Genomic DNA, 23,011 nt, shown 5'->3' with positions numbered 1-23,011 from the left:
TCAGGCACTTGTGGATGTTTTGTCCCAGCACGGGAGCGGTCCTTTAGAGTGGGCTGGTCACGTGAAAAGCTATTTGGGTTTGCTGGGTTTGGGGGAGTGCTGGTCAAATCCCTCAGCGATTACATCTGTTTCCAAGGAAGTGATTAAGAGTGCAGCAGGGGCAAAGGCCCGGCAGGGGACATTTTGGGGAAATCCAGGGCCTCGGAACAGCTGGCCCGATATGTTAGAATTTAGAAACGGGCGGGTTGCGAAGAGTACCTGGATTACGCCTCCCTTGGGTGGGAAAGGGCTCTACACCTAAAGTTCCGTATTGGAATTCTGCCAATTGCCGCATTTCGGCATAGATGGAACAATGCCGTTTCAACATCATGTATTCTTTGAGGCGAGCCCGAGGAGACTGTTCAACATTACTTATTACTCTGTCCGGCCACTAAGCCACTGAGGAAGCGCTTTTTGAAGCCTTTGTTTCTAAGGCGCGGCCTGCAGGTCAGTAGGTGATGCCATGGCAATATGCCCGGACACTGCAGGCGTAGAGGCTGTTCTTGCTACTGCTAGTTATTTGAGTTGGGAAGGAAAAATACACACGAGAAAGGCTAAGGGAGTAGAATAATGCTTTGGGGTAGAGAAACCCATTTGCATTGGCTGTCAATTTTGGTAAAATGCTGATCCCGCTTTCATTTGCTTCCTCTGGCAACATGACGAATTTGTTTTCCGATTGGAAGTGATTCATGAGCTAAGTGATTACGATGTTGTTGCATTTGTGGTTTGGATATCTGTGTGTAGCTTTTATGACCTTTTTGTCGAATTAAAGCTAATAAAGTAAAAACAAAAAACAAAAAAAAGAAATCTCACACACACACAGGCGCGCGGGCGCGCGCCAGGATTGAACTCCAAAAACATAGAGCCGCTCTGGGCATGGAGCCCTGTGTCCATTTTCAAGGGGCGTTTCTAGCCTTGGCTAACACACACTCTCAGAGCTGTGTTATTTCCTTCCTCTTCGGTGCGCTTTTCCTTCGGTCCCCGGGCGGTGAGGGGAGCAGACTTGATCAGGCACCGTAGGGAAAGAAGGGAAAAAGGATATGCTCGCGCTGCTATGCGTGGGAGGTGAGCAAGAGAGGTCGAATATGAAGCGGAAAACAAAGTTTGCCCATGTTCCTGTCGCAGCTGAAGGCGGCATGCCGGCTTTACAAGACGCTTGCAAGGGAGCCGAGGCCCTGCCAAGGGGAAGCTACTTTTGTGTAAGAGCTGGGAGATGTTGCGGTCCTGGTGACACATGTAAAATGACATAAATGTATGCGTGTCGCTATTAAAAAATGGATCATTTAGGCGGAGGAAACACAGTGTGTCGTTCGCAGGGACGGTGCTGTGAGCTGGGACCTGCCTCCCCTTCTGTGGACCAATCAGAAGGAAGCTCCTCCCTATATATGCACGCCGCTTGCCGGGCCGCCCATTACTGATCTGATCTGATCTGTGAGCGCGCTGACCGAGTCCTCCTGCAGAACAATGGCTGAAACTGCTCCCGCTGCTGTGGCTCCGCCGGCGGAACCTGCCGCCGCCGCCGCACCCAAGAAGAAGACGACGCAGAAGAAAGCAGCCGGCGCTGCCAAGGCCAAAAAGCCCACGGGGCCCAGCGTGGCCGACCTCGTCGTCAAGGTCGTGGCTGCCTCCACTGAGAGGAAGGGACTCTCCCTGCCCGCCATCAAGAAGGCTCTGAGCGCCCAGGGATACGACGTGGACAAGAACAACAGCAGAGTCAAGCTTGCCGTCAAGAGCCTGGTGAGCAAAGGAGCCCTAGCCCAGCTCAAGGGCACCGGTGCCTCTGGATCCTTCAAGCTCAACAAGAAGCAGTCGCAGGGCAAGGAGAAGGCGGCCAAGAAAGCGGCGGTGAAGAGCAAGACGCCCGCAGCAAAGAAGCCTGCCGGTGCTGCCAAGAAACCCAAAAAGGCTCCCGCCGGAGTCAAGAAGAGTCCCAAGAAGGTGAAGAAACCAGCAGGAGCCAAGAGCCCTAAAAAGCCCAAAGCTGCTCCAGCCAAGAAGGCCGCCAAGAGCCCCGCAAAAGCCAAAGCCGTGAAGGCGAAAGCGGCAAAGAAGAGCCCAGCCAAGGTCGTGAAGCCCAAGGCCGTCAAACCCAAAGCGGCAAAGCCCAAAAAGGCTGCACCCAAGAAGAAGTAGAGGCTTTCGCCGAGACCCTTCAAAAAACACACACAAAAAAACACAAAGGCTCTTTTAAGAGCCGCCCACAGCATCTGAAAAGCGAGCTAGCTCATGCCTCTTGCCAGACGCGTACTGCGATATACAACGGCATGTTTGAAAGCCAACATGTACCGGGCCCCGCGGCGAGAGTCTCCACTCGCTTCGGACGCCATGCGTGACCGTGGCCAGTGCGCCCCCACCTATAAGCCCCCACCAGTTGAGACATAAGGGCATCGTGTGCACAGATGTTGAGGCATGTGATCTGGCACAACCCCCCCGCCACCTCCTCCTCCTCCTCCCCCCCCCCGCCCCTCCCCTCATCATAACCGCAGTGTTTCGAGGCGCTGCCATTGGGCTGGCCGCCGGCAAAGATGATGATGGTAGTGTGAAATGTCAGCGCGGGGGGCGGGGGGGCAGACTTCAGAGGCTGATTTGCCACTCTCGCTTGCCACCGGTCTGAAGGCTGGTGGGAGGTTGAATTGGGGCACGCAAGGGCTGGGTGGTGGGGCTATTTTATCTGTCCACAGCGACTCATGAAAGGCTGAGCACAACCCACGGCAATCTCTTTTTGCTTCCTGTTTATTGTTGGGCCAGCCAGCCAATCGAAGGCTTCCCATTCCTGCGTCACCGCTTCATAGCCATACCTTCGGACAGCGACCAATCACAGCACAACGCGGGCTTTTTTCAAACCTGCGCCTGTTATCGCCTCAGCCAATGAGAGGAGAGCTTGGTCTTCATATACCAGCTCCCCGCCAGAGGAGCGCCATTGTATCTCGTAGAGAGAAAGCAGATCTAGCAGCGCTGCCATGGCCCGTACTAAGCAGACCGCCCGCAAGTCCACAGGAGGCAAGGCGCCTCGCAAGCAGCTGGCCACCAAGGCTGCCCGGAAGAGCGCCCCCGCCACTGGCGGCGTCAAGAAACCTCACCGCTACCGACCCGGCACTGTGGCTCTGAGGGAGATCCGCCGCTACCAGAAATCCACCGAGCTGCTCATCCGAAAGCTGCCCTTCCAGCGCCTGGTGCGAGAAATCGCCCAGGACTTCAAGACCGACCTGCGCTTCCAGAGCTCGGCCGTCATGGCCCTGCAGGAGGCCAGCGAGGCCTACCTGGTTGGGCTCTTTGAGGACACCAACCTCTGCGCCATCCACGCCAAGCGGGTCACCATCATGCCCAAGGACATCCAGCTGGCCCGCCGCATCCGGGGCGAGAGGGCTTGAGGCACACGGCAGCACCGCAACAACCGCAGAAAACACCACAAAGGCTCTTTTAAGAGCCGCCACATTGTCACAGACGAGCTGCTCCTATCCGCCCCTGCTCTTCGCTTGGCTACGCTCGTAGCTCGGGCGAGCTTTTGGCTTCAGAGGCAAAAGCCAAACATCCATTTGGCCCCATAGTTCACAGGGCTTTTCCGTGGCATGGAAGGCCCTCCAGTGTTGGGTGACGGAGGGGGGGATTTGAGGTATGCCCAAGATGCATTACTTATTCACCTGCCGGGCACACCCGGGGTCCCCCCCCCCCACGGTAGCCGCAGGCATTATTTACGCACCATGCCAGGTTTGCGCCCGTGGTCAGCGGTCCTCTTGAGTGCTCGGAAGAGAGTGCAGGGTGCCCTGACTCTGAAGCGCTTGGAAGCAGCTCCTTTTCTGATCAGTGTTTGCAACGCGCCGTGGGGGCAAGTGGGGAGGCGGGGGATGCCGCCGACGGCATGGTGCCTGCCCCTAAACCATCAGAAGCGGCAGCTGGCTGTGAGTTCTTTGTTTGGCAGGCTCTCCCACCTACGCTACCCCGCCCAGAGACCAACGGCTAGTAAGCGCGGTCATTTCGAAACGCTGCCGTCTCCCCGCCCACCCGGCCCTGCGCACGACCGCCAGCAGCCCTCCCTCTGGTCCGCCATGGGTGCATATAAGGAGCGGCTCAGGCGCTGAACCCGTCATTCTCCGCTCGCTTGTGAAGAAGAGAAGAGTCAGCATGTCTGGACGCGGCAAAGGAGGGAAAGGGCTCGGCAAAGGCGGCGCCAAGAGGCACAGGAAAGTGCTGCGAGACAACATCCAGGGCATCACCAAGCCCGCCATCCGCCGCCTGGCCCGCCGTGGCGGAGTCAAGCGCATCTCCGGCCTCATCTACGAGGAGACCCGGGGCGTGCTGAAGGTCTTCCTGGAGAACGTGATCCGGGATGCCGTCACCTACACCGAGCACGCCAAGAGGAAGACGGTCACCGCCATGGATGTGGTCTATGCCCTGAAGCGCCAGGGACGCACCCTCTACGGATTCGGGGGCTGAGCAGACCCCCACCCCCCACCGGACCCCACCTCTCGTTCCGACACCACAACACCAAAGGCTCTTTTAAGAGCCGCCCACACCCTCCCCGACCGAGCTGCTCATCTGCACTCTGCTTAAGCACCATACTCTGGCCCGCCTGAGCCAAAGTAGAGGGGCGTGCAAGGTTTATGTTTTGACTAGCAAGCCAGCGCCTTGAAAAAAAACCTCAGGCGAGTCTTGCACACTGATTTTATGAATGTCGCTTGTGTGTGAATGAAGAAAGAGATCAGAGCAAGCACATGGCGTTTTTGTGTCCTACTTGACAATTCTTTCTTTGCGCCCAGAATGTACCTGCAGGAGAAGGCAAAATCCTATGCCGAAGGTAAGGTCTTTCACACGGCTGTGCCTTCTGCCCCCGTGGCTATGAGGAGCGCTGGCTCTTGCCTAGAATGGGCCTGGCTACCAGTCGCGCCTTGAAACACTTGTGTATAGGCGCCTTTATAAATGCCATATGTCCTATCATATCATATCGGGGTCGGGGCCAAGCCGGCCCGAATCCCCTCCAGTGCGCTAGGGCTTCTCGCTCTCGCCGAGGGGCAGGCTTTCCGATTGATTTACCCTTTGAACGCATTCGGGGTTGACCACAGCGCCGCCCTTTAACGCAAGGGGGCAACTGCACTCGGGGTTTGTGTATCCAGAAGGGAGAGCCAGGTGTCTGTGTCCTGCTCAGTTTGCCCCTCTACCCATTCTCCTGAGCGTGTGAATGGGGTGAGCGTTGCCGGAGGCCTCTGCGCGCGTCATGCTGGTCAGAGAGTTGCTGGTTAGTTAGTTAGTTAGTGAGGCACGCAAAGCGTCAAGGCCCACCATGGCCTCCTCCCCACACTCCTACCTACCACTGGCCTCTGCAGAGAGCTGCCCGTCTCACTTCCTTGCTTTGCCACTGCCAAGCCCTCTCACTGAGATAGATAGATACATTGTACACCATGTTGGGAGAGTGGCAGATGAGGGGAGGGACCTGTCTGGGGATTCCACTCATTACCCTAAGGGAAGTGCAAGGGTTCCTGGGAGGCATGCATGAACCGTTTGACTCCAAGAAAGGAAGGCCTGGCCGAGATATGAAACCCAGAGTGGCCCATTTCACCCTTTTTTTTCCCTTTCTTTCCTTTTAGTGTTTTGGTGGGCAGGCGGAGGGCCCTCTCTCTCAAACCTCACTCTAACTTGCTCAGGTGCTGTGCCCAGTGGGGTCTGCTGGGAATTTTGCCCGTCAAGGGCAAAGCACAGTGGCGTTTGTCAGGCGTTCGTCAGGCTTTCGGGGCAGGGGCCAGAACGCCTGGCTGGCTGGCTGCTGCAGCTGCTGCTGCTGCTGCTGCTGCTGCTGCTTCTCCCAGAAACCCAGCCCAGTGTCCCCAAGGACAGGCCTCTCCTCCCAGCGATGAGAAGAGGAGAAAGGAAGATCAAAGTGGGGCTGAGGCTTCCTCAGAAGGGTCAGGCCCTGTGGCGAACCAGAAGATGGACTCGGACTACAGTGGGTCTTGGTGGAGACTTGTTTATTCAGATAAAAGAAACACGCCTATCGGCTCTCCCGCTATGAGGGAAGTTCCCTGCCTTCTAAAACAAAAACAAAGGGCGCCCGTCGAAGTCCAAGAATGAAAGAGCCCTGCCTGAGTCCACACTCCTAGTTGCTGACTGGCCCTCCCACGTTAGAAAACCTCGCTAAAAGGAAAAGGAGGCTTGCACAATAGCCTCGGAAGTGCGCGTCTGTCTGGCCCGACTCGTAGAGGGCTCATTTGCACAGCCCACACTTCTCCAGATCCCACCTTTATGGCACCGGGACTCCCCAAAGTCAAGTCCTGTGGCTCTTTGGCAGGGTTATTGGCTCTCAGTCCAATTCATCTCGTATATTTGTCGGCTTTCCCAGCCTTGGCCACAAGCACGCGCATCCATTGCCCTCCTTTGTTCACAGGGCGGGTGCCCATTCGCTTCTCTTAGGATCTAGTACTGGGGCGGATACCCCAGCCTTGGTAGACCGTGTTTGGATCTCTTCCCCTCTGTTTAACTTGGCTCGCACGCCCGTTCCACCCCTTTCAGAATGTCGTACGTTGGGCGGCTTCTCCAGCCGTGATATGCAGTATTTGTATCTCTTTCACTCTCTTTTGCTTGGGTCGTGGGCCCGTTCCGCTCTTTCAGACTTTCACACGCTTGGCGGCTTCTCCAGCGGTGACATGCAGTATTCGAGCCCCTCTCACGCTCGGTCTTACCTGGGTCTTGTGGCCGTCCATTTTCCCAGCCTCTCCTGCCGTGGACGGCTTCTCCAGTCTTTGCCCCCAACGTTTACAGCCCTCCCTCCCGTCCTCACGTTGGGAGTGTTTGCATCGCTGTTTGTGCTCGTCTGGTCGGTACAGGCACTCGCCGGGTGGGGCTCGGGGACTCTGGCTCCTTCCTGTTCCCTAGTCTCGGCGTCGGTCGCTGGGCGCCGGGCCCACCACTGTTCTCTAGCCGTCGCGCCCCCGGGGAAGGCGGTTTTCTTCCCGTCTTGGCTCCGCTCCTGACCCGGGGCCTCTTTGATATTAATTTTGTTTAACTATTTTCTTCTACCATTCTCCAAAGTCTCACGTGCTCAAAAGTCTGAAAACACACATCCAAAATAAAAAAGACTCTCTAATACCTGCTCGGTCAGAGCTCCCGCCTTGTAGCCTCCAGCTAGCGGGTCTCGCTTTGGCTAGGCCAACCGCTGGCTCGGGCCCTCCAGGACGTATCCACAGCGGCTCGCCTCTGCGTGTGGAGGATTCTCCTCCCGTCTGCACGAGTCGGTCACGGCGTAGGAGGTGTCTCCCCATTCACAGTTCTTACTGTGTTTAAGCACGTCGGTACTTGCCCAGGCCCCTAGGCCGGAGGGTCTTGCCGAGCGGGCTCACCTCCCTAGCCCTAGGCGGGGCAGGGCCGTCCCTGCCAACGCTTCTCCCTGCGTGTGCCCCAAGCGCTGATTTCTGCCCTTCCTGTCCCGCATATTGGAGGTTCCACCTTTGGGTGGCACGCCCCCCCGTGTGCCCGGCCTGCCACGCCCGAGCATGCTCCTTCATGGTCGAGGCCAGTGTCTGTGTGAAAAGGACATGGACTGGGACGAGGGGGCAGAAGGCCCGAGATCATGTAGGGTAAAGTGACTGCAAGCAAACACGGCCCCTGCATGCATGTAGAATGCAAAGACAATCTGGTTTCAGAGGCTGGCTGCCAGCAAATGGGCCCAGCAATTGAACCCTGGAAGCAAGGATAACCCCACGAAACATGAAATCAGGCACTTGTGGATGTTTTGTCCCAGCACGGGAGCGGTCCTTTAGAGTGGGCTGGTCACGTGAAAAGCTATTTGGGTTTGCTGGGTTTGGGGGAGTGCTGGTCAAATCCCTCAGCGATTACATCTGTTTCCAAGGAAGTGATTAAGAGTGCAGCAGGGGCAAAGGCCCGGCAGGGGACATTTTGGGGAAATCCAGGGCCTCGGAACAGCTGGCCCGATATGTTAGAATTTAGAAACGGGCGGGTTGCGAAGAGTACCTGGATTACGCCTCCCTTGGGTGGGAAAGGGCTCTACACCTAAAGTTCCGTATTGGAATTCTGCCAATTGCCGCATTTCGGCATAGATGGAACAATGCCGTTTCAACATCATGTATTCTTTGAGGCGAGCCCGAGGAGACTGTTCAACATTACTTATTACTCTGTCCGGCCACTAAGCCACTGAGGAAGCGCTTTTTGAAGCCTTTGTTTCTAAGGCGCGGCCTGCAGGTCAGTAGGTGATGCCATGGCAATATGCCCGGACACTGCAGGCGTAGAGGCTGTTCTTGCTACTGCTAGTTATTTGAGTTGGGAAGGAAAAATACACACGAGAAAGGCTAAGGGAGTAGAATAATGCTTTGGGGTAGAGAAACCCATTTGCATTGGCTGTCAATTTTGGTAAAATGCTGATCCCGCTTTCATTTGCTTCCTCTGGCAACATGACGAATTTGTTTTCCGATTGGAAGTGATTCATGAGCTAAGTGATTACGATGTTGTTGCATTTGTGGTTTGGATATCTGTGTGTAGCTTTTATGACCTTTTTGTCGAATTAAAGCTAATAAAGTAAAAACAAAAAACAAAAAAAAGAAATCTCACACACACACAGGCGCGCGGGCGCGCGCCAGGATTGAACTCCAAAAACATAGAGCCGCTCTGGGCATGGAGCCCTGTGTCCATTTTCAAGGGGCGTTTCTAGCCTTGGCTAACACACACTCTCAGAGCTGTGTTATTTCCTTCCTCTTCGGTGCGCTTTTCCTTCGGTCCCCGGGCGGTGAGGGGAGCAGACTTGATCAGGCACCGTAGGGAAAGAAGGGAAAAAGGATATGCTCGCGCTGCTATGCGTGGGAGGTGAGCAAGAGAGGTCGAATATGAAGCGGAAAACAAAGTTTGCCCATGTTCCTGTCGCAGCTGAAGGCGGCATGCCGGCTTTACAAGACGCTTGCAAGGGAGCCGAGGCCCTGCCAAGGGGAAGCTACTTTTGTGTAAGAGCTGGGAGATGTTGCGGTCCTGGTGACACATGTAAAATGACATAAATGTATGCGTGTCGCTATTAAAAAATGGATCATTTAGGCGGAGGAAACACAGTGTGTCGTTCGCAGGGACGGTGCTGTGAGCTGGGACCTGCCTCCCCTTCTGTGGACCAATCAGAAGGAAGCTCCTCCCTATATATGCACGCCGCTTGCCGGGCCGCCCATTACTGATCTGATCTGATCTGTGAGCGCGCTGACCGAGTCCTCCTGCAGAACAATGGCTGAAACTGCTCCCGCTGCTGTGGCTCCGCCGGCGGAACCTGCCGCCGCCGCCGCACCCAAGAAGAAGACGACGCAGAAGAAAGCAGCCGGCGCTGCCAAGGCCAAAAAGCCCACGGGGCCCAGCGTGGCCGACCTCGTCGTCAAGGTCGTGGCTGCCTCCACTGAGAGGAAGGGACTCTCCCTGCCCGCCATCAAGAAGGCTCTGAGCGCCCAGGGATACGACGTGGACAAGAACAACAGCAGAGTCAAGCTTGCCGTCAAGAGCCTGGTGAGCAAAGGAGCCCTAGCCCAGCTCAAGGGCACCGGTGCCTCTGGATCCTTCAAGCTCAACAAGAAGCAGTCGCAGGGCAAGGAGAAGGCGGCCAAGAAAGCGGCGGTGAAGAGCAAGACGCCCGCAGCAAAGAAGCCTGCCGGTGCTGCCAAGAAACCCAAAAAGGCTCCCGCCGGAGTCAAGAAGAGTCCCAAGAAGGTGAAGAAACCAGCAGGAGCCAAGAGCCCTAAAAAGCCCAAAGCTGCTCCAGCCAAGAAGGCCGCCAAGAGCCCCGCAAAAGCCAAAGCCGTGAAGGCGAAAGCGGCAAAGAAGAGCCCAGCCAAGGTCGTGAAGCCCAAGGCCGTCAAACCCAAAGCGGCAAAGCCCAAAAAGGCTGCACCCAAGAAGAAGTAGAGGCTTTCGCCGAGACCCTTCAAAAAACACACACAAAAAAACACAAAGGCTCTTTTAAGAGCCGCCCACAGCATCTGAAAAGCGAGCTAGCTCATGCCTCTTGCCAGACGCGTACTGCGATATACAACGGCATGTTTGAAAGCCAACATGTACCGGGCCCCGCGGCGAGAGTCTCCACTCGCTTCGGACGCCATGCGTGACCGTGGCCAGTGCGCCCCCACCTATAAGCCCCCACCAGTTGAGACATAAGGGCATCGTGTGCACAGATGTTGAGGCATGTGATCTGGCACAACCCCCCCGCCACCTCCTCCTCCTCCTCCCCCCCCCCGCCCCTCCCCTCATCATAACCGCAGTGTTTCGAGGCGCTGCCATTGGGCTGGCCGCCGGCAAAGATGATGATGGTAGTGTGAAATGTCAGCGCGGGGGGCGGGGGGGCAGACTTCAGAGGCTGATTTGCCACTCTCGCTTGCCACCGGTCTGAAGGCTGGTGGGAGGTTGAATTGGGGCACGCAAGGGCTGGGTGGTGGGGCTATTTTATCTGTCCACAGCGACTCATGAAAGGCTGAGCACAACCCACGGCAATCTCTTTTTGCTTCCTGTTTATTGTTGGGCCAGCCAGCCAATCGAAGGCTTCCCATTCCTGCGTCACCGCTTCATAGCCATACCTTCGGACAGCGACCAATCACAGCACAACGCGGGCTTTTTTCAAACCTGCGCCTGTTATCGCCTCAGCCAATGAGAGGAGAGCTTGGTCTTCATATACCAGCTCCCCGCCAGAGGAGCGCCATTGTATCTCGTAGAGAGAAAGCAGATCTAGCAGCGCTGCCATGGCCCGTACTAAGCAGACCGCCCGCAAGTCCACAGGAGGCAAGGCGCCTCGCAAGCAGCTGGCCACCAAGGCTGCCCGGAAGAGCGCCCCCGCCACTGGCGGCGTCAAGAAACCTCACCGCTACCGACCCGGCACTGTGGCTCTGAGGGAGATCCGCCGCTACCAGAAATCCACCGAGCTGCTCATCCGAAAGCTGCCCTTCCAGCGCCTGGTGCGAGAAATCGCCCAGGACTTCAAGACCGACCTGCGCTTCCAGAGCTCGGCCGTCATGGCCCTGCAGGAGGCCAGCGAGGCCTACCTGGTTGGGCTCTTTGAGGACACCAACCTCTGCGCCATCCACGCCAAGCGGGTCACCATCATGCCCAAGGACATCCAGCTGGCCCGCCGCATCCGGGGCGAGAGGGCTTGAGGCACACGGCAGCACCGCAACAACCGCAGAAAACACCACAAAGGCTCTTTTAAGAGCCGCCACATTGTCACAGACGAGCTGCTCCTATCCGCCCCTGCTCTTCGCTTGGCTACGCTCGTAGCTCGGGCGAGCTTTTGGCTTCAGAGGCAAAAGCCAAACATCCATTTGGCCCCATAGTTCACAGGGCTTTTCCGTGGCATGGAAGGCCCTCCAGTGTTGGGTGACGGAGGGGGGGATTTGAGGTATGCCCAAGATGCATTACTTATTCACCTGCCGGGCACACCCGGGGTCCCCCCCCCCCACGGTAGCCGCAGGCATTATTTACGCACCATGCCAGGTTTGCGCCCGTGGTCAGCGGTCCTCTTGAGTGCTCGGAAGAGAGTGCAGGGTGCCCTGACTCTGAAGCGCTTGGAAGCAGCTCCTTTTCTGATCAGTGTTTGCAACGCGCCGTGGGGGCAAGTGGGGAGGCGGGGGATGCCGCCGACGGCATGGTGCCTGCCCCTAAACCATCAGAAGCGGCAGCTGGCTGTGAGTTCTTTGTTTGGCAGGCTCTCCCACCTACGCTACCCCGCCCAGAGACCAACGGCTAGTAAGCGCGGTCATTTCGAAACGCTGCCGTCTCCCCGCCCACCCGGCCCTGCGCACGACCGCCAGCAGCCCTCCCTCTGGTCCGCCATGGGTGCATATAAGGAGCGGCTCAGGCGCTGAACCCGTCATTCTCCGCTCGCTTGTGAAGAAGAGAAGAGTCAGCATGTCTGGACGCGGCAAAGGAGGGAAAGGGCTCGGCAAAGGCGGCGCCAAGAGGCACAGGAAAGTGCTGCGAGACAACATCCAGGGCATCACCAAGCCCGCCATCCGCCGCCTGGCCCGCCGTGGCGGAGTCAAGCGCATCTCCGGCCTCATCTACGAGGAGACCCGGGGCGTGCTGAAGGTCTTCCTGGAGAACGTGATCCGGGATGCCGTCACCTACACCGAGCACGCCAAGAGGAAGACGGTCACCGCCATGGATGTGGTCTATGCCCTGAAGCGCCAGGGACGCACCCTCTACGGATTCGGGGGCTGAGCAGACCCCCACCCCCCACCGGACCCCACCTCTCGTTCGGACACCACAACACCAAAGGCTCTTTTAAGAGCCGCCCACACCCTCCCCGACCGAGCTGCTCATCTGCACTCTGCTTAAGCACCATACTCTGGCCCGCCTGAGCCAAAGTAGAGGGGCGTGCAAGGTTTATGTTTTGACTAGCAAGCCAGCGCCTTGAAAAAAAACCTCAGGCGAGTCTTGCACACTGATTTTATGAATGTCGCTTGTGTGTGAATGAAGAAAGAGATCAGAGCAAGCACATGGCGTTTTTGTGTCCTACTTGACAATTCTTTCTTTGCGCCCAGAATGTACCTGCAGGAGAAGGCAAAATCCTATGCCGAAGGTAAGGTCTTTCACACGGCTGTGCCTTCTGCCCCCGTGGCTATGAGGAGCGCTGGCTCTTGCCTAGAATGGGCCTGGCTACCAGTCGCGCCTTGAAACACTTGTGTATAGGCGCCTTTATAAATGCCATATGTCCTATCATATCATATCGGGGTCGGGGCCAAGCCGGCCCGAATCCCCTCCAGTGCGCTAGGGCTTCTCGCTCTCGCCGAGGGGCAGGCTTTCCGATTGATTTACCCTTTGAACGCATTCGGGGTTGACCACAGCGCCGCCCTTTAACGCAAGGGGGCAACTGCACTCGGGGTTTGTGTATCCAGAAGGGAGAGCCAGGTGTCTGTGTCCTGCTCAGTTTGCCCCTCTACCCATTCTCCTGAGCGTGTGAATGGGGTGAGCGTTGCCGGAGGCCTCTGCGCGCGTCATGCTGGTCAGAGAGTTGCTGGTTAGTTAGTTAGTTAGTGAGGCACGCAAAGCGTCAAGGCCCACCATGGCCTCCTCCCCACACTCCTACCTACCACTGGCCTCTGCAGAGAGCTGCCCGTCTCACTTCCTTGCTTTGCCACTGCCAAGCCCTCTCACTGAGATAGATAGATACATTGTACACCATGTTGGGAGAGTGGCAGATGAGGGGAGGGACCTGTCTGGGGATTCCACTCATTACCCTAAGGGAAGTGCAAGGGTTCCTGGGAGGCATGCATGAACCGTTTGACTCCAAGAAAGGAAGGCCTGGCCGAGATATGAAACCCAGAGTGGCCCATTTCACCCTTTTTTTTCCCTTTCTTTCCTTTTAGTGTTTTGGTGGGCAGGCGGAGGGCCCTCTCTCTCAAACCTCACTCTAACTTGCTCAGGTGCTGTGCCCAGTGGGGTCTGCTGGGAATTTTGCCCGTCAAGGGCAAAGCACAGTGGCGTTTGTCAGGCGTTCGTCAGGCTTTCGGGGCAGGGGCCAGAACGCCTGGCTGGCTGGCTGCTGCAGCTGCTGCTGCTGCTGCTGCTGCTGCTTCTCCCAGAAACCCAGCCCAGTGTCCCCAAGGACAGGCCTCTCCTCCCAGCGATGAGAAGAGGAGAAAGGAAGATCAAAGTGGGGCTGAGGCTTCCTCAGAAGGGTCAGGCCCTGTGGCGAACCAGAAGATGGACTCGGACTACAGTGGGTCTTGGTGGAGACTTGTTTATTCAGATAAAAGAAACACGCCTATCGGCTCTCCCGCTATGAGGGAAGTTCCCTGCCTTCTAAAACAAAAACAAAGGGCGCCCGTCGAAGTCCAAGAATGAAAGAGCCCTGCCTGAGTCCACACTCCTAGTTGCTGACTGGCCCTCCCACGTTAGAAAACCTCGCTAAAAGGAAAAGGAGGCTTGCACAATAGCCTCGGAAGTGCGCGTCTGTCTGGCCCGACTCGTAGAGGGCTCATTTGCACAGCCCACACTTCTCCAGATCCCACCTTTATGGCACCGGGACTCCCCAAAGTCAAGTCCTGTGGCTCTTTGGCAGGGTTATTGGCTCTCAGTCCAATTCATCTCGTATATTTGTCGGCTTTCCCAGCCTTGGCAACAAGCACGCGCATCCATTGCCCTCCTTTGTTCACAGGGCGGGTGCCCATTCGCTTCTCTTAGGATCTAGTACTGGGGCGGATACCCCAGCCTTGGTAGACCGTGTTTGGATCTCTTCCCCTCTGTTTAACTTGGCTCGCACGCCCGTTCCACCCCTTTCAGAATGTCGTACGTTGGGCGGCTTCTCCAGCCGTGATATGCAGTATTTGTATCTCTTTCACTCTCTTTTGCTTGGGTCGTGGGCCCGTTCCGCTCTTTCAGACTTTCACACGCTTGGCGGCTTCTCCAGCGGTGACATGCAGTATTCGAGCCCCTCTCACGCTCGGTCTTACCTGGGTCTTGTGGCCGTCCATTTTCCCAGCCTCTCCTGCCGTGGACGGCTTCTCCAGTCTTTGCCCCCAACGTTTACAGCCCTCCCTCCCGTCCTCACGTTGGGAGTGTTTGCATCGCTGTTTGTGCTCGTCTGGTCGGTACAGGCACTCGCCGGGTGGGGCTCGGGGACTCTGGCTCCTTCCTGTTCCCTAGTCTCGGCGTCGGTCGCTGGGCGCCGGGCCCACCACTGTTCTCTAGCCGTCGCGCCCCCGGGGAAGGCGGTTTTCTTCCCGTCTTGGCTCCGCTCCTGACCCGGGGCCTCTTTGATATTAATTTTGTTTAACTATTTTCTTCTACCATTCTCCAAAGTCTCACGTGCTCAAAAGTCTGAAAACACACATCCAAAATAAAAAAGACTCTCTAATACCTGCTCGGTCAGAGCTCCCGCCTTGTAGCCTCCAGCTAGCGGGTCTCGCTTTGGCTAGGCCAACCGCTGGCTCGGGCCCTCCAGGACGTATCCACAGCGGCTCGCCTCTGCGTGTGGAGGATTCTCCTCCCGTCTGCACGAGTCGGTCACGGCGTAGGAGGTGTCTCCCCATTCACAGTTCTTACTGTGTTTAAGCACGTCGGTACTTGCCCAGGCCCCTAGGCCGGAGGGTCTTGCCGAGCGGGCTCACCTCCCTAGCCCTAGGCGGGGCAGGGCCGTCCCTGCCAACGCTTCTCCCTGCGTGTGCCCCAAGCGCTGATTTCTGCCCTTCCTGTCCCGCATATTGGAGGTTCCACCTTTGGGTGGCACGCCCCCCCGTGTGCCCGGCCTGCCACGCCCGAGCATGCTCCTTCATGGTCGAGGCCAGTGTCTGTGTGAAAAGGACATGGACTGGGACGAGGGGGCAGAAGGCCCGAGATCATGTAGGGTAAAGTGACTGCAAGCAAACACGGCCCCTGCATGCATGTAGAATGCAAAGACAATCTGGTTTCAGAGGCTGGCTGCCAGCAAATGGGCCCAGCAATTGAACCCTGGAAGCAAGGATAACCCCACGAAACATGAAATCAGGCACTTGTGGATGTTTTGTCCCAGCACGGGAGCGGTCCTTTAGAGTGGGCTGGTCACGTGAAAAGCTATTTGGGTTTGCTGGGTTTGGGGGAGTGCTGGTCAAATCCCTCAGCGATTACATCTGTTTCCAAGGAAGTGATTAAGAGTGCAGCAGGGGCAAAGGCCCGGCAGGGGACATTTTGGGGAAATCCAGGGCCTCGGAACAGCTGGCCCGATATGTTAGAATTTAGAAACGGGCGGGTTGCGAAGAGTACCTGGATTACGCCTCCCTTGGGTGGGAAAGGGCTCTACACCTAAAGTTCCGTATTGGAATTCTGCCAATTGCCGCATTTCGGCATAGATGGAACAATGCCGTTTCAACATCATGTATTCTTTGAGGCGAGCCCGAGGAGACTGTTCAACATTACTTATTACTCTGTCCGGCCACTAAGCCACTGAGGAAGCGCTTTTTGAAGCCTTTGTTTCTAAGGCGCGGCCTGCAGGTCAGTAGGTGATGCCATGGCAATATGCCCGGACACTGCAGGCGTAGAGGCTGTTCTTGCTACTGCTAGTTATTTGAGTTGGGAAGGAAAAATACACACGAGAAAGGCTAAGGGAGTAGAATAATGCTTTGGGGTAGAGAAACCCATTTGCATTGGCTGTCAATTTTGGTAAAATGCTGATCCCGCTTTCATTTGCTTCCTCTGGCAACATGACGAATTTGTTTTCCGATTGGAAGTGATTCATGAGCTAAGTGATTACGATGTTGTTGCATTTGTGGTTTGGATATCTGTGTGTAGCTTTTATGACCTTTTTGTCGAATTAAAGCTAATAAAGTAAAAACAAAAAACAAAAAAAAGAAATCTCACACACACACAGGCGCGCGGGCGCGCGCCAGGATTGAACTCCAAAAACATAGAGCCGCTCTGGGCATGGAGCCCTGTGTCCATTTTCAAGGGGCGTTTCTAGCCTTGGCTAACACACACTCTCAGAGCTGTGTTATTTCCTTCCTCTTCGGTGCGCTTTTCCTTCGGTCCCCGGGCGGTGAGGGGAGCAGACTTGATCAGGCACCGTAGGGAAAGAAGGGAAAAAGGATATGCTCGCGCTGCTATGCGTGGGAGGTGAGCAAGAGAGGTCGAATATGAAGCGGAAAACAAAGTTTGCCCATGTTCCTGTCGCAGCTGAAGGCGGCATGCCGGCTTTACAAGACGCTTGCAAGGGAGCCGAGGCCCTGCCAAGGGGAAGCTACTTTTGTGTAAGAGCTGGGAGATGTTGCGGTCCTGGTGACACATGTAAAATGACATAAATGTATGCGTGTCGCTATTAAAAAATGGATCATTTAGGCGGAGGAAACACAGTGTGTCGTTCGCAGGGACGGTGCTGTGAGCTGGGACCTGCCTCCCCTTCTGTGGACCAATCAGAAGGAAGCTCCTCCCTATATATGCACGCCGCTTGCCGGGCCGCCCATTACTGATCTGATCTGATCTGTGAGCGCGCTGACCGAGTCCTCCTGCAGAACAATGGCTGAAACTGCTCCCGCTGCTGTGGCTCCGCCGGCGGAACCTGCCGCCGCCGCCGCACCCAAGAAGAAGACGACGCAGAAGAAAGCAGCCGGCGCTGCCAAGGCCAAAAAGCCCACGGGGCCCAGCGTGGCCGACCTCGTCGTCAAGGTCGTGGCTGCCTCCACTGAGAGGAAGGGACTCTCCCTGCCCGCCATCAAGAAGGCTCTGAGCGCCCAGGGATACGACGTGGACAAGAACAACAGCAGAGTCAAGCTTGCCGTCAAGAGCCTGGTGAGCAAAGGAGCCCTAGCCCAGCTCAAGGGCACCGGTGCCTCTGGATCCTTCAAGCTCAACAAGAAGCAGTCGCAGGGCAAGGAGAAGGCGGCCAAGAAAGCGGCGGTGAAGAGCAAGACGCCCGCAGCAAAGAAGCCTGCCGGTGCTGCCAAGAAACCCAAAAAGGCTCCCGCCGGAGTCAAGAAGAGTCCCAAGAAGGTGAAGAAACCAGCAGGAGCCAAGAGCCCTAAAAAGCCCAAAGCTGCTCCAGCCAAGAAGGCCGCCAAGAGCCCCGCAAAAGCCAAAGCCGTGAAGGCGAAAGCGGCAAAGAAGAGCCCAGCCAAGGTCGTGAAGCCCAAGGCCGTCAAACCCAAAGCGGCAAAGCCCAAAAAGGCTGCACCCAAGAAGAAGTAGAGGCTTTCGCCGAGACCCTTCAAAAAACACACACAAAAAAACACAAAGGCTCTTTTAAGAGCCGCCCACAGCATCTGAAAAGCGAGCTAGCTCATGCCTCTTGCCAGACGCGTACTGCGATATACAACGGCATGTTTGAAAGCCAACATGTACCGGGCCCCGCGGCGAGAGTCTCCACTCGCTTCGGACGCCATGCGTGACCGTGGCCAGTGCGCCCCCACCTATAAGCCCCCACCAGTTGAGACATAAGGGCATCGTGTGCACAGATGTTGAGGCATGTGATCTGGCACAACCCCCCCGCCACCTCCTCCTCCTCCTCCCCCCCCCCGCCCCTCCCCTCATCATAACCGCAGTGTTTCGAGGCGCTGCCATTGGGCTGGCCGCCGGCAAAGATGATGATGGTAGTGTGAAATGTCAGCGCGGGGGGCGGGGGGGCAGACTTCAGAGGCTGATTTGCCACTCTCGCTTGCCACCGGTCTGAAGGCTGGTGGGAGGTTGAATTGGGGCACGCAAGGGCTGGGTGGTGGGGCTATTTTATCTGTCCACAGCGACTCATGAAAGGCTGAGCACAACCCACGGCAATCTCTTTTTGCTTCCTGTTTATTGTTGGGCCAGCCAGCCAATCGAAGGCTTCCCATTCCTGCGTCACCGCTTCATAGCCATACCTTCGGACAGCGACCAATCACAGCACAACGCGGGCTTTTTTCAAACCTGCGCCTGTTATCGCCTCAGCCAATGAGAGGAGAGCTTGGTCTTCATATACCAGCTCCCCGCCAGAGGAGCGCCATTGTATCTCGTAGAGAGAAAGCAGATCTAGCAGCGCTGCCATGGCCCGTACTAAGCAGACCGCCCGCAAGTCCACAGGAGGCAAGGCGCCTCGCAAGCAGCTGGCCACCAAGGCTGCCCGGAAGAGCGCCCCCGCCACTGGCGGCGTCAAGAAACCTCACCGCTACCGACCCGGCACTGTGGCTCTGAGGGAGATCCGCCGCTACCAGAAATCCACCGAGCTGCTCATCCGAAAGCTGCCCTTCCAGCGCCTGGTGCGAGAAATCGCCCAGGACTTCAAGACCGACCTGCGCTTCCAGAGCTCGGCCGTCATGGCCCTGCAGGAGGCCAGCGAGGCCTACCTGGTTGGGCTCTTTGAGGACACCAACCTCTGCGCCATCCACGCCAAGCGGGTCACCATCATGCCCAAGGACATCCAGCTGGCCCGCCGCATCCGGGGCGAGAGGGCTTGAGGCACACGGCAGCACCGCAACAACCGCAGAAAACACCACAAAGGCTCTTTTAAGAGCCGCCACATTGTCACAGACGAGCTGCTCCTATCCGCCCCTGCTCTTCGCTTGGCTACGCTCGTAGCTCGGGCGAGCTTTTGGCTTCAGAGGCAAAAGCCAAACATCCATTTGGCCCCATAGTTCACAGGGCTTTTCCGTGGCATGGAAGGCCCTCCAGTGTTGGGTGACGGAGGGGGGGATTTGAGGTATGCCCAAGATGCATTACTTATTCACCTGCCGGGCACACCCGGGGTCCCCCCCCCCCCCCCCACGGTAGCCGCAGGCATTATTTACGCACCATGCCAGGTTTGCGCCCGTGGTCAGCGGTCCTCTTGAGTGCTCGGAAGAGAGTGCAGGGTGCCCTGACTCTGAAGCGCTTGGAAGCAGCTCCTTTTCTGATCAGTGTTTGCAACGCGCCGTGGGGGCAAGTGGGGAGGCGGGGGATGCCGCCGACGGCATGGTGCCTGCCCCTAAACCATCAGAAGCGGCAGCTGGCTGTGAGTTCTTTGTTTGGCAGGCTCTCCCACCTACGCTACCCCGCCCAGAGACCAACGGCTAGTAAGCGCGGTCATTTCGAAACGCTGCCGTCTCCCCGCCCACCCGGCCCTGCGCACGACCGCGCTGCGCACGACCGCCAGCAGCCCTCCCTCTGGTCCGCCATGGGTGCATATAAGGAGCGGCTCAGGCGCTGAACCCGTCATTCTCCGCTCGCTTGTGAAGAAGAGAAGAGTCAGCATGTCTGGACGCGGCAAAGGAGGGAAAGGGCTCGGCAAAGGCGGCGCCAAGAGGCACAGGAAAGTGCTGCGAGACAACATCCAGGGCATCACCAAGCCCGCCATCCGCCGCCTGGCCCGCCGTGGCGGAGTCAAGCGCATCTCCGGCCTCATCTACGAGGAGACCCGGGGCGTGCTGAAGGTCTTCCTGGAGAACGTGATCCGGGATGCCGTCACCTACACCGAGCACGCCAAGAGGAAGACGGTCACCGCCATGGATGTGGTCTATGCCCTGAAGCGCCAGGGACGCACCCTCTACGGATTCGGGGGCTGAGCAGACCCCCACCCCCCACCGGACCCCACCTCTCGTTCCGACACCACAACACCAAAGGCTCTTTTAAGAGCCGCCCACACCCTCCCCGACCGAGCTGCTCATCTGCACTCTGCTTAAGCACCATACTCTGGCCCGCCTGAGCCAAAGTAGAGGGGCGTGCAAGGTTTATGTTTTGACTAGCAAGCCAGCGCCTTGAAAAAAAACCTCAGGCGAGTCTTGCACACTGATTTTATGAATGTCGCTTGTGTGTGAATGAAGAAAGAGATCAGAGCAAGCACATGGCGTTTTTGTGTCCTACTTGACAATTCTTTCTTTGCGCCCAGAATGTACCTGCAGGAGAAGGCAAAATCCTATGCCGAAGGTAAGGTCTTTCACACGGCTGTGCCTTCTGCCCCCGTGGCTATGAGGAGCGCTGGCTCTTGCCTAGAATGGGCCTGGCTACCAGTCGCGCCTTGAAACACTTGTGTATAGGCGCCTTTATAAATGCCATATGTCCTATCATATCATATCGGGGTCGGGGCCAAGCCGGCCCGAATCCCCTCCAGTGCGCTAGGGCTTCTCGCTCTCGCCGAGGGGCAGGCTTTCCGATTGATTTACCCTTTGAACGCATTCGGGGTTGACCACAGCGCCGCCCTTTAACGCAAGGGGGCAACTGCACTCGGGGTTTGTGTATCCAGAAGGGAGAGCCAGGTGTCTGTGTCCTGCTCAGTTTGCCCCTCTACCCATTCTCCTGAGCGTGTGAATGGGGTGAGCGTTGCCGGAGGCCTCTGCGCGCGTCATGCTGGTCAGAGAGTTGCTGGTTAGTTAGTTAGTTAGTGAGGCACGCAAAGCGTCAAGGCCCACCATGGCCTCCTCCCCACACTCCTACCTACCACTGGCCTCTGCAGAGAGCTGCCCGTCTCACTTCCTTGCTTTGCCACTGCCAAGCCCTCTCACTGAGATAGATAGATACATTGTACACCGTGTTGGGAGAGTGGCAGATGAGGGGAGGGACCTGTCTGGGGATTCCACTCATTACCCTAAGGGAAGTGCAAGGGTTCCTGGGAGGCATGCATGAACCGTTTGACTCCAAGAAAGGAAGGCCTGGCCGAGATATGAAACCCAGAGTGGCCCATTTCACCCTTTTTTTTCCCTTTCTTTCCTTTTAGTGTTTTGGTGGGCAGGCGGAGGGCCCTCTCTCTCAAACCTCACTCTAACTTGCTCAGGTGCTGTGCCCAGTGGGGTCTGCTGGGAATTTTGCCCGTCAAGGGCAAAGCCCGTCAAGGGCAAAGCACAGTGGCGTTTGTCAGGCGTTCGTCAGGCTTTCGGGGCAGGGGCCAGAACGCCTGGCTGGCTGGCTGGCTGGCTGGCTGCTGCAGCTGCTGCTGCTGCTGCTGCTGCTGCTGCTGCTGCTGCTGCTGCTTCTCCCAGAAACCCAGCCCAGTGTCCCCAAGGACAGGCCTCTCCTCCCAGCGATGAGAAGAGGAGAAAGGAAGATCAAAGTGGGGCTGAGGCTTCCTCAGAAGGGTCAGGCCCTGTCGCGAACCAGAAGATGGACTCGGACTCAGAAGGGTCAGGCCCTGTGGCGAACCAGAAGATGGACTCGGACTACAGTGGGTCTTGGTGGAGACTTGTTTATTCAGATAAAAGAAACACGCCTATCGGCTCTCCCGCTATGAGGGAAGTTCCCTGCCTTCTAAAACAAAAACAAAGGGCGCCCGTCGAAGTCCAAGAATGAAAGAGCCCTGCCTGAGTCCACACTCCTAGTTGCTGACTGGCCCTCCCACGTTAGAAAACCTCGCTAAAAGGAAAAGGAGGCTTGCACAATAGCCTCGGAAGTGCGCGTCTGTCTGGCCCGACTCGTAGAGGGCTCATTTGCACAGCCCACACTTCTCCAGATCCCACCTTTATGGCACCGGGACTCCCCAAAGTCAAGTCCTGTGGCTCTTTGGCAGGGTTATTGGCTCTCAGTCCAATTCATCTCGTATATTTGTCGGCTTTCCCAGCCTTGGCAACAAGCACGCGCATCCATTGCCCTCCTTTGTTCACAGGGCGGGTGCCCATTCGCTTCTCTTAGGATCTAGTACTGGGGCGGATACCCCAGCCTTGGTAGACCGTGTTTGGATCTCTTCCCCTCTGTTTAACTTGGCTCGCACGCCCGTTCCACCCCTTTCAGAATGTCGTACGTTGGGCGGCTTCTCCAGCCGTGATATGCAGTATTTGTATCTCTTTCACTCTCTTTTGCTTGGGTCGTGGGCCCGTTCCGCTCTTTCAGACTTTCACACGCTTGGCGGCTTCTCCAGCGGTGACATGCAGTATTCGAGCCCCTCTCACGCTCGGTCTTACCTGGGTCTTGTGGCCGTCCATTTTCCCAGCCTCTCCTGCCGTGGACGGCTTCTCCAGTCTTTGCCCCCAACGTTTACAGCCCTCCCTCCCGTCCTCACGTTGGGAGTGTTTGCATCGCTGTTTGTGCTCGTCTGGTCGGTACAGGCACTCGCCGGGTGGGGCTCGGGGACTCTGGCTCCTTCCTGTTCCCTAGTCTCGGCGTCGGTCGCTGGGCGCCGGGCCCACCACTGTTCTCTAGCCGTCGCGCCCCCGGGGAAGGCGGTTTTCTTCCCGTCTTGGCTCCGCTCCTGACCCGGGGCCTCTTTGATATTAATTTTGTTTAACTATTTTCTTCTACCATTCTCCAAAGTCTCACGTGCTCAAAAGTCTGAAAACACACATCCAAAATAAAAAAGACTCTCTAATACCTGCTCGGTCAGAGCTCCCGCCTTGTAGCCTCCAGCTAGCGGGTCTCGCTTTGGCTAGGCCAACCGCTGGCTCGGGCCCTCCAGGACGTATCCACAGCGGCTCGCCTCTGCGTGTGGAGGATTCTCCTCCCGTCTGCACGAGTCGGTCACGGCGTAGGAGGTGTCTCCCCATTCACAGTTCTTACTGTGTTTAAGCACGTCGGTACTTGCCCAGGCCCCTAGGCCGGAGGGTCTTGCCGAGCGGGCTCACCTCCCTAGCCCTAGGCGGGGCAGGGCCGTCCCTGCCAACGCTTCTCCCTGCGTGTGCCC

General features: G+C 57.1%; 3 protein-coding genes across 3 annotated transcripts; all 3 read left to right on the top strand.

The window, feature by feature from the left end:
- The first annotated feature begins 1,503 nt into the window (after positions 1 to 1,503).
- On the top strand, positions 1,504 to 2,172 carry LOC138559129 (histone H1-like). The gene has a single exon (XM_069642694.1). It carries the CDS (start codon positions 1,504 to 1,506, stop codon positions 2,170 to 2,172), a length of 669 nt encoding a protein of 222 aa, XP_069498795.1.
- Positions 2,173 to 9,243: 7,071 nt separating this feature from the next.
- Positions 9,244 to 9,912, top strand: LOC138559131 (histone H1-like). The gene has a single exon (XM_069642695.1). It carries the CDS (start codon positions 9,244 to 9,246, stop codon positions 9,910 to 9,912), a length of 669 nt encoding a protein of 222 aa, XP_069498796.1.
- Positions 9,913 to 16,980: 7,068 nt separating this feature from the next.
- On the top strand, positions 16,981 to 17,649 carry LOC138559127 (histone H1-like). Its single transcript, XM_069642692.1, has one exon. The coding sequence runs from the start codon at positions 16,981 to 16,983 to the stop codon at positions 17,647 to 17,649; it is 669 nt and encodes a 222-aa protein (XP_069498793.1).
- The last annotated feature ends 5,362 nt before the right edge of the window (positions 17,650 to 23,011 follow it).

This window comes from Ambystoma mexicanum, unplaced genomic scaffold (genome assembly GCF_040938575.1).
Source record: "Ambystoma mexicanum isolate Mex_15411 unplaced genomic scaffold, UKY_AmexF1_1 Mex_scaf45, whole genome shotgun sequence".
Classification (NCBI taxonomy): Eukaryota; Metazoa; Chordata; class Amphibia; order Caudata; family Ambystomatidae; genus Ambystoma; species Ambystoma mexicanum.
The sequence above is the reverse complement of the archived record's forward strand: the minus strand, read 5'-3'. Positions and strand labels throughout refer to the sequence as shown.

What these genes read in the sequence shown, in the direction of transcription:
- LOC138559131 (XM_069642695.1), top strand. Translation starts at nt 9,244, where the DNA reads ATGGCTGAAACTGCTCCCGCTGCTGTGGCTCCGCCGGCGGAACCTGCC.
- LOC138559127 (XM_069642692.1), top strand. Translation starts at nt 16,981, where the DNA reads ATGGCTGAAACTGCTCCCGCTGCTGTGGCTCCGCCGGCGGAACCTGCC.
- LOC138559129 (XM_069642694.1), top strand. Translation starts at nt 1,504, where the DNA reads ATGGCTGAAACTGCTCCCGCTGCTGTGGCTCCGCCGGCGGAACCTGCC.